The sequence below is a fragment of the Sabethes cyaneus genome, chromosome 1, assembly GCF_943734655.1.
Source record: "Sabethes cyaneus chromosome 1, idSabCyanKW18_F2, whole genome shotgun sequence".
NCBI lineage: Eukaryota > Metazoa > Arthropoda > Insecta > Diptera > Culicidae > Sabethes > Sabethes cyaneus.
The window spans coordinates 21,532,501-21,543,001 of NC_071353.1; the positions used below are offsets into that span (position 1 = coordinate 21,532,501).

The 10,501-nt window shown below is 39.3% G+C and overlaps 2 protein-coding genes across 2 annotated transcripts in view; both read right to left on the reverse strand.

Moving 5' to 3' along the window:
- The window catches only part of LOC128740011 (DNA polymerase alpha subunit B), a 43,795-nt gene extending 40,327 nt beyond the window's left edge, over positions 1-3,468 (reverse strand). Inside the window, exons 1-2 of the mRNA XM_053835524.1 lie at positions 3,328-3,468; positions 2,900-3,264 (exon numbers count right to left, since the gene is read on the reverse strand). Coding sequence (XP_053691499.1) covers positions 2,900-3,264; positions 3,328-3,403 — 441 coding nt within the window. The 5' untranslated portion in view covers positions 3,404-3,468. The remainder of the gene's footprint in view (positions 1-2,899; positions 3,265-3,327) is intronic.
- Positions 3,469-6,939: 3,471 nt separating this feature from the next.
- LOC128745469 (uncharacterized) lies at positions 6,940-9,172 on the reverse strand. Its single transcript, XM_053842544.1, has 5 exons — positions 8,422-9,172; positions 8,099-8,369; positions 7,462-8,039; positions 7,202-7,398; positions 6,940-6,966 (listed from the first exon to the last, which is right to left on the reverse strand). Exons 1-5 carry the CDS (start codon positions 9,170-9,172, stop codon positions 6,940-6,942), a joined length of 1,824 nt encoding a protein of 607 aa, XP_053698519.1.
- Between the last annotated feature and the right edge of the window lie 1,329 nt (positions 9,173-10,501).

Here is a 10,501-nt window from a genome sequence, read left to right on the forward strand (position 1 = left end):
TATAACGGAAGCCTACTGTAGGATATATACAAATTTTCACTCTAATCAGTTAAAAGGTTTTCTCTAGAAAAATCCCCTTTTTCAAGCCTCCTAACTGTATATAACCCCTTAATATAAACACTTATGCCTTATGCCACTAACTTATACCGCTCTTGTATGGTGACCAAAGGGACGGCGCAGGCCAATCTAAACAAAGTTCAACGCCTGGCATAAAAAATTGAAGCTTGTACAGGTACCGGAGTCTACGACGCCGGAATAAAGGAAGCTCTCCCACTGGTTAAATGGCCCACCGTTTCCCAAACGGAAAGATATGTATAGGCGTGCGAAAATCGGTATCTTTACGGACAGGCTGGTAGCCACTACTGGCTCTCAAGTCCACCAAAGGTGCATCCAAATTAGTTTGGGAGTGCAGCCCCACCATAACCATCTGGGTACCTTGACACTGCGGAATCGAGGGTAATGAGCTTGCTGGATCAGCTCAGCAGTTCATTGGCCCGAACCGTTTCTAGTCACCTCCATATCCGCTCTCAAAGGTAAATTACTGACTTGGGAAAAGCTAGGAATAGCATCCAGTTGGTATCAAGCAGGGGGCTGCAGACAATCTAAACAGTTTATCTACCCAGATCCTGCAGTAGTTAAAAAACTACTTATCTTAACGTGTACACTGCACGAGACTGCTCACCGGACAGTGTCTCTCTCTTTACCATTTAAAGAGAATTCGCAAGGTCTTAACTGACATAGGCCGCTTTTCCAATTTAGAACTAGAAAGTTCAGCACATTTGCTCTGCTCCTGTGGACCTCTTGCGTCTTCCAGATACAGCTTCTTCGGAAGCTACCTATTAACTCCACACTCTGTATGGAAAGTAAATCTTAAGAATGTTATTGGTGTTATTAACCATGTAGTACCTAGTTGGGACAGTCTTAAAACCACCTAGCTCAACCCCTTCAATGGGTTTAAGAAACTCGTAAACTGTGATACAGGAATCGGGGCCAACTACAAAAAACAGTCTCCATGATCTTCGCAGTGGTATTTTGAACCCAGTGCCCTTCTAGCAAACAAAAAAAACTTACTATTGACGATGCTACGATTAAGCTAGCCGCTGGAAAGTTAAAAATCTCTACTTCCAGTGGACCGGACGACATACCTTCAATCTTTTTGAAGAACTACATTGATGCCTTCGTAGTTCCAATCCGACGTATATATATAAGTCATCGATTCATCGATGGATTCAGGTGTATCGTCTGCCTGGAAATCCGTTTATATGCTTCCATCCAGTTCATAAGAAAAGTAGTAAAAAACGTACAATTACAGAGGCATCTCCGCCTTATGTGCATTATCGAAACTCTTCGAACTGGTACAGTAATACATCGTTGATGAGTTACACGGGTTCATGTCCAAGCGCTCAACGTCCACAGTGCAGCGGAGATACATTCGCTGCGCGCTTCGAAGGTTACCAAGGAACGACCCGATCGACAGTCAAGATACGAACAGCGTTGCAGACTCATCAAGTTGGACCAAAAACACGCCGGAGCGTAATCAGAGCTGTCTTCAAATTGGACGTGTTTACTGCCTTTGGATCTTAGAAAGACGACTTGAGCACGGAATAATTCTTTCTTGTGTAACTGGCTTTGAACGTAATTTTAACTGATTCATATCCCGTTTAAGCTTCGACGTCAGCCGCAACATGCTAATATTCCGCTTCAGGGTGTTAGCTAGTTTTTAAGTAGTCAATAGGCTCAAAAAATCTGTTAACTTTTTTACCAAACCAATATACAAAATGTAGGCACTGACGTGGTGGAAATCTTAAAATCACCATATTCGGATAGATACAAGTTACTAAATATTGAAACGCTGAGTAGTAGGAAAAGTGCATCTGTAGAATACATTAAAGGACTTAGCATCAGCCAAGGTAAGCATACCGAAAGTTATAAGTGATATCTTGTAAAGAACATTATAGCATCCAGAGCCGTCTTCGTTGCTCAGCTCCTGAAGCGTGAAATCGTTGCCCCGGAACTTTTACCTTGATAAACGATCATGTTTTTCCTCGTCAAAATTGACGACTCTCGTTGAGAACCTTTGATGAAACTTATGAAAAGTTACTACGGTTTCTCGAAAATGTAGCTGATGGTTGGAAAAGCATGGACGCTGTCAGAAAAATCGCTAGATAAAAATGGCAAGAGTCCTTCCTATCCAATACCGGATTATTTCTAGAAATCGTACACTGCAGACATTAAACATAAATTGATTAGGATCACGTTAATCAAGTGGTTGTTGATTAGGCGGTCCAAACCGCTATATATAACGGTGAAATATAGCTAGATTTACCTGAAGGTTTACAGTTAGTTGGGACGAGGGATGATCAATTGACTGTATGCAAAATGTGAACATCCTGCAAATGAAATCCATCCATTCTCGTTTGGCTACAAAGAATGATACACCAGCGACACTATTTTACATATCTCCATCTGGCGATAGCAATTAGTTTAATATATAAGTTCGAAATGGTAAATTTAGTCGCAAGCACGCATTTGGTAACATGCGATTGGTTTTGGCTATTTTAGTAGAATTTATCCATATTAATCCGTATTATTTTCCATACGCTTGGATACGTGAATAATTATTACTTAGACCTAGTACTGTTCTGTATGGGAACCCCAAAAGAAATCATTTACTCATCTACAGAAAAAACTAGATGACCATCCGCTGTTAAGACATGATAATTTAGCAATAATTATCATTGCTGAAATTCATTTAAAAATAAACCACGCATTCTTTAAAATTAAAATTTAAAAATCAATGAAAAAACCAGCAAATGGTCTAGACTGTCATCATGCGTGAAGAGATTGTTTGGATTTGAGAATATGATACCCGAATGCGGTTTCGTCCGCACGTACTTACCTTCGGAGTGATGCAACCGTAAGATCCAAGCACGTCATTTTCCACGGAATCCAGCTCAGCATTATTATAGATGACTAAACCTCCAGCAGCGGAGCTGCCGGCTTGACCAATGCCGTCTTTGCTCGCACCTGAATCCGAGGTCCGCGATCGTGGGGAAGTCGGTAAGCCCTCGCTGTAGCGAATGCGATTCAAAACCGATGGTGCTGCCGGTTTTCGTGCCCTATTTGAATACTCGTGTGATTCCATATCCCGCAGAAACTCTACCGTAGGTTCTGCCCCATTCAGCTTGGATACACTGTAGGCCATCCATTGCTCCACGAACTCGACTGGGTCCTCTATATCGTGCCGGAGGCAGATTTCGATACCTTAAAGCAGACAACCGGTCTATACCTGTTTGAGAACTATCCGGATGCGAACGGCATACTCACATTTATTCGCTACCTCCTCTGATGGTTCGATGCCAAGTTCGTCAAATTGTTCTTTTATGCTTGCAAGCGTTACCATTTCGTATGACTTTTACACTACTTCACTTAACATAGATTCAATAAGGCGAAAACATGTAGAAATCACGTTAAACTTTGTACATTAAGCAAAAGAATATATAGATTTTCGTCACGTACGTTAGTTTATTTTACGCAAATCATAACAGCCACCGAATCACTTTGCTCACTTGCAGAAGACAAAACTTGCGAAATGGCGCCAAACTTAAACGTAAACAAAAGTATACACTGAAAGAGGAATCGCTCCAAAACAGGCACCATGACGATACAGTGAGAGGTGGATAAATTTGTCGCGAATGCTGTTTTTTGCTCGTATTTTGTCCATCGCCGGAATCAAGTCCGAGTTCAAAAGAGTCCAATTTGAAACCATTTTATGTTCATTTCCATTTTTAAATCCAATTTTAAGTTAAGTGATGGTGGAAAACTTCAATGAAAAGTCAAAATTCAAAAATTATGTTCTGTCACACGAAATTTCTCACCCCATCGGCAGGCAACCATGTTTTTGCCGCCAAGATCTCGTGTGTGTAAAAATGAGATAGCATGACAGCACCACAGAGAACAGACATCCATTCAGGAACAAATTTTTCCGGAATTTTTGGATAAAATTTCAAATTAAAATCACCTAGCTATGCTAGCGACACCACCACTATAGTTTCCCAACTAAATGATTCATTTGATTTGCACAGCACTGTGACAGCACTGCGTTTCACTCAACTGCCAGCAGTCTGACTTGGGCCCGCTGTCAAATTTTGAGCCCAGGACATGCTGTCGCTGACGTTCACTGCAGCTCGATATAGAGATGTCGATGGGGTGGAATTTCTTTTAAATATTTTTTTCTAGTTTGGCAATTTCTAATTTTTTGATACAGTACCGCCCCGTTAATCCGACAAATTTATAGCCGGATTAGTGAATTTTGACTCCGACAGTCAAACTGACAGCAGTGTGAATTTGAAATGTGGTGTGTTCCAAGGGGTCGGACACTCGGCACAGCCGTTTTTATATTAATCGACTTGAAAGCTACTGAACTGTGCTATCAGCGTGCCGAACTATGCCGGCGCTGTGCCGAAGTGCATTATTTGGTAAATTAATTTTCATCCGGTAGATCTGGCAACAATGCAAGATGTTGACATTGATCAAAACAACAGAACAACTTTGACTTGACATCTCAGTTGATTTTTGTAAATTTTTACGACTGCAAAGTGCAAGGACCGAGCAAGAAGAAAGCCACCAGATCTATCGAAATACTAGTTCCGGTGAAGTTTTACGGGTGGCATTTTCCTATCAGCTGAGATCGAATATCTTATGTGGTAAAAAAAAAGAAATTAGCCTATACTTACAATCTATGTTAGTTACTTGGCTACAATCTAATAATTTTAACTCTAAATTTTAGGTTTACGCTACAAGGAACCTGTACATCGTCCTGTGGTTTCTGTAAGATCGTTGGGTGCTACATGCGGATTGAAAGGCTTCAATGAGTTGCTTCAAGTCAATCAAATTTGTTACGACCTTCCTCTGCATTTGTGCATTTATTGTTACCTCTCTGTGACCATATGGCTCATGTCTCGTAAGACGACCAATTAAGACATCATTAACATGCTCTAACCAAGTACACTGTTACAGAATTTTAGACTGGATCTAGAAATGTGCGAGCAGCAGAATCCGCTAAGTCTAAACGACTACGTCGCAGTTTCTGAAGACATTCCGATACCGTACGATTCAGGACCAAATATTCGATGTTACTGTCACCAGAGCGCCACTGTTGTACGCACACGCAACTGCTGTGTTTTTACCGGCGTGACTGTCAACAGCTTTTCACTCCACTGAATCATTATCCGATTTGTGAAAAAAGACCACAAAACATAATTTCTGCAAAAAATGCCTCATATAATCCCACACGAAGATCGCATATACAACTATATGCAGGAAAATAATCGCCAACTGTTCGAATTTGTCGGCGGAATGTTAGCTGTTCGCGATGGAATAGTGTTCGATGTTCCATTCGCTTCTTCCATTCTTTCTCAATGTTTTGGCCGGTGCAGCAAGCCCTCTATAGTTGCATAGACGAGCTACCCTTGCTCGATAAGGAACTCTTCTCAAGTTTTGCCTTTATTATACCCTTAGGAAGACGAAGCAGATTTGGATTAGACATTCAGCGTAAACGAGGATGTAACGGGAATGATTGTGACGTCCGAGCGGTATCCGTGAAATAGTGGAAGGTGTCAACAACGGCAGAACGTATGCTTTAAAGTGGGCTGCATTTCTATAGGGGCAATACTAGAATTTCTTCTTAATATTTCTTATAGAATCAACTATACATACTTTCAAATGCATATGCAGATAAGAATAACAAAGTATACGCATGACAATTTAAGTCAGAATGTTAAATTAGTTATTTTAATGTTTTACATTAGGGTTTTTTCGTACACTTTGTTGTAAACAGCAGTGTCAAATATGATCAGGGATAACACAACTTCGAAAAGGTACACATGTGGTTTTTTTCCATTCTGCATATAAATTCGGTAATCATTAAGTGTAATTTCAGAAAAGCACAAAAGCGATTAGGATAAACGAAAAATTTGAATAACTCAACTGTTAGCTTTATCATAACTATAGTACATATCTATATATAATAGATATAATTGTTAATCGGTAAATATCACCAATCTTCTGTATGTAATCCACCTAACGTCAGAAGGTTTTTTCTTGCACAATGTAGGAATATTTTATAATTTGAATGTTTTGAATCTTGTCTCACTTTCTACTTGTTTTTGATAGACACCAAAAGAGGTCAAAACATCTCTTGCGTAGTTTGCAGTTTTTTTGATAGTTTCGTGAATCAGAATTACTGAGGAAGTCAAAGATCGGCATGTTTTGTAATTTTAGTTGTTTCTGCAGGCGGGAAACTTAGCTCAAGTTTTCTACAATGCGTTTATGTATGCGTTGCTCCTCGTATTTTACGGTTAAACATTTTCATAATTAACATTGCTGTACGATTAACTTTCATCATCGCACGAAGGGCAGGAAATGTGGTTTTACTTTCACACGCCTGATTCATTCATGTTGAGTTGTAAATATTTTGTTTTTTTATATATACAAAATAGAATGAATACAGGATATTTTGTTGAACAGTATCCATTGCATCATTTTGTAGATTCCTTAAAGCTTGAACTGTTTTTCCTGAGTTTAGGTGAAGTGTAAAGAAATGATATTGTAGTGTTGTATCGACGAAAATATTTATTTTGATTAATACTTCATTGAAACAAATTATGAATCAAATGTCCTTAAATAGAGCAGCGTATTTTTTGATAGCAAAAGATTAGTGTTTGGAGCCTGTATGTGCGTAATGTAGTGGTCAATGTCCGATTTGCGGTGTATCGTATTACTGGGTATCAATTCTCCAGTTTCAGATATTTTATAGAAATTACCTAGAATGTATATTCCTTTTCGTTGCACATTCGTTGGGCATTCTATAGGAACCGTGGTCAGTGGACAATTTTTAGATTTTCCTGGCAAAAAGGTAAAAAAGAATTTGATGATTTTTTACGCACGACTACGAAGTTTGTCTACCTGTTTGATATTGAAAGTTAGTTACATGGCAGATTACTTCCCCATACACTGCTATCCAGTCTCCAATTGCTATCTTCTCCTTTTTGCAGTTAGAGGCCGATTCTGTTTGGGTTACCATTCTAAGTCGATGAAAACGCCTTAGTCGATCATTAGATCTCCTAAATCGACCCGATGTCAGCATCCAGAGCATTGTGGATTTTTTTATGCTGATATGCTTTTCATTTATACCCTTTACATAGAAAACGTTTCGATGTGGACCACCAGAGGCACATTGGCGGAGAACGATTTCTCCCCCAGCTTTTTTAAAAATGTTCTCAGCATCTTCAATAATGCGTTCCTCCGGTACATTTTCAATCGACGAGAACGTCTGATCTTCAGGATTATTGTTTGTAGAAGCGACTTCGTTGATACCGTAATTATCAAGATGGTTGTCTAAATTTTAGAATGGAGAATATAAAAAATAGATTTATGATATGTAGCAGTATTTAGATTTACCTTTGCAATCCGAACTATTTAGATCTTTATACGAAACGAATTCAAATTCGGACTCTGTTTTAGAGTTGACAACTATGCTTTCCCTGAAATCGAATTGTTCCTCATCAACACCAAGAGATATTAACAAATTGATTGTATCATTTTCAGCTTGTTCAATCGCTTGGCGGATCTGAGTATCACTAGGTAGATCATGTGACGGCATATTTTGGGATTTCAGCTGTTGTTTCTGCAGGCATGGGAAATTTAGTTCTGTTTTTCTACGATGGATGATTAGTAATTTCATTTGGAGTTTTTGTATCCGTTGCTCCACGTCTTTCATGGTAAAGTTTACTGCGGTGTGATTAATAGTTGTCATGGAACGAAGTTCTCGAAAAGCTGTTTCACATGGCTGACTCGACAAATGAGTTGTAATAAACTGCCCACTGTTTTCCGCTTGCCGGCATCTGACAACGAATTTTATCAAGCCATGCGCATTCAGTTCCAGGCAATGGTACACATTGGATGTAGGGCACTGTTTTAATGTTTTCTGGTTCTTTAAACAAATTTGTCGCCATGCACGTACAAATAACAAAGCAGTCCTGAAGGAAGAAATTATTTGTATGAAGCTCGTACTTAGAATCAAAGCTTTGTAACAAACCAAATTGCAGTTATGCGTTCAGCAGGCGACATGTGTGGATCATTAAATGCTGAATAGGCCTTACGCATTATTAGTAAATATGTAGCTGTCCCGACGCTCCCAGGTACAATTGTGGTTAAATGATCAATTAAATCCAACGACATAAGTTTTACCGATGGATCGAATTTCATTCGGTCCGCTGAATTTAAATCAGAAGGATTTAATTTGTGTATTATTTTATCTCCAGTTTCCATCATTTGTTTCAGAACTGCGGGTGAAATTACGTAGTCTCCTAAAAGAGAGGATATGTATTATCTTTAAACTAAATTAAAAAATCTTCTTACCTAAACGCATATGTTTTTTAGGATCCAATAAGGTATGACGAAGTTTGTTGACTAAATGAATACTGTCTTGAATACAGACTGGTTCATCATCCATATCCATGACAAAGTGTGGACCGTACGATTTGGATTTCTGAGATTTAGGCATTCTTGTTCTCTGTCTCATAGCCATCAGTAGTCGTGGATCGCCATCGGATGCGGTCGACACAACGGTTATACCAACTTTTTTTAATTCTGATTCTACGTGGGTCCACCTTGATAATACTTGAGCATGCGTAAATCTGTTATCACTACACATGTAAAATATGCAATAAGGTGATGCACCCACGACCATTGGTGTCGCCAATACAATATATAAGTATTCACCAACAGCAAAATGATCCAGATCGTTTATAATCTTTCCAATTGAGCTGGCTTTGAAAATGTCTTGCTTAGGCATACCAAACTGATCTAAAGGAGCCACTAAGCCACGAATTGCATCACTCCTGGAGTCATACTCTGGATTGGGCGATATGGTTGTCCCGTCTTCACTTAACGCTACTACCAATGGATAGTTATGAGCATTCAAATATTTAAGTAGTGGCACTACCATTAAAACTCCTTCTCGGGTGTCTGTGGTATGCTTTGCAATATGTCGTTTTAAAGTTTTTGAACTAGGAAGTACCATGTTTGCTCTTCTGAATTGATAATTGCTGTTTCCAGCAGTCATCAATTCATATGCAGCGGCATCAAGTTCGGACTCTGTATACCGCATTCCATTTGGCTTACATAATTGTGATCTTGCATTGAGTGTCACGTGAAGATTAAAAAGAGGACTAGAATTTCTGTTGTCGGCCACTTTATTTAGTATGTTGAGACGTTCGACCGGCTGGTCCCAACAACTTAGTTTTCCGCAATATTTACAGATTCTGTAAAATAAATATATAGAGTAACGTATATGTTTTGACCAGAGCATTGCCGGTATATATTATTGACGATTTCCTTTTGATTTTGCTATAAGTGGCTAAAAATGGGCCGTATGAATAAAACAATTTACTTGGCTTCCTCCATAAAATTTACCCGGGGAAAGCAAAGCAAATTGTTTTTTTCATACGGGCTAATATATACCACTAACGCTCTGACCAAAATATATTCGCTCCCCTATTTCATTTGAAAGCACTTCAAAATATTTATTATGCCGCATTATTTTCTTGCCATTGGATATTATTTACCTTGTGGACTATATGTTTTTTCTTCAGCAACGACGATTTCAGCTTCAGAAGCGTTGTACTCGTGGTCTTGTTCTGTTTGTGATACACCTGAAATATTGAAAAAAATGTGGGTTAATCAAGTGTAATTAAAAATTATCAGCCTTTAAAAATGTATAAGGTAATGAATTACGAAAGACAGAACATTGTCTTCATTTCACGTAATATGAAAAAAGAACCACTCCCTGTAATCCGACTTGGTAATTTAAACGTACCTTGTGATTTATACATAGTTTCATTGAATGATTCATCCAAATATTCGATTATATCGCTGTCGGTCTCCACTTGTCCAACTGGCTGTGGACCTGCTTCTGTATCAGGCAACGTATACTCAGCGCTTCGCTCTTCCATCTTTGCGGTTCCATCGGTAACAAAAGGCTGCAGATCTTGTTCAAAACTAGGCTGCGGATTTGATTCCTTAGGTTGTAACGTATGCTCGGTTCTCCACTGAGCGTCGTTCGTGCCAGCTGCGTATACAGCCTTCGGCTGCCGACCTGTTTCCGTTTCAGAAAAAGTATGTTCGTCAATTGGCGTAGTGTTGATTCTGCCAATAACAAAATGCTGCAGATCGTGTCCAACAGCAGGATACAAATCTGATTCCATTTCAGGCAACGTGTTCTCAGAGCTCCGCTCAGTGTTGATCCTATCGGTTACAAAATGCTGCAGATCCTGTTGAAAACCAGGCTGCGGATCTGATTCTGTATCAGTCAACGTGTGCTGAGCGCTTCGCTCAACGTCTTTCTCGAAGTTAACAAAATACAACGGATCTAGTTCAACATCTGGCAGCGTATATTCAGCATCTAGCATAGCATTTGTGGCACTAGCCGATGATTCCG

Bases quoted from the DNA above. Each gene is read 5' to 3' on its own strand.
- LOC128745469 (XM_053842544.1), bottom strand. From the start codon at position 9,172: ATGCGGTATACAGAGTCCGAACTTGATGCCGCTGCATATGAATTGATG. The intron at 8,370-8,421 runs GTAAGAAGATTT...CCTCTCTTTTAG, and splicing joins TAAAAAACATATGCGTTTAG to GAGACTACGTAATTTCACCC. The intron at 7,399-7,461 runs GTAAATCTAAAT...TCTAAAATTTAG, and splicing joins AAATAGTTCGGATTGCAAAG to ACAACCATCTTGATAATTAC.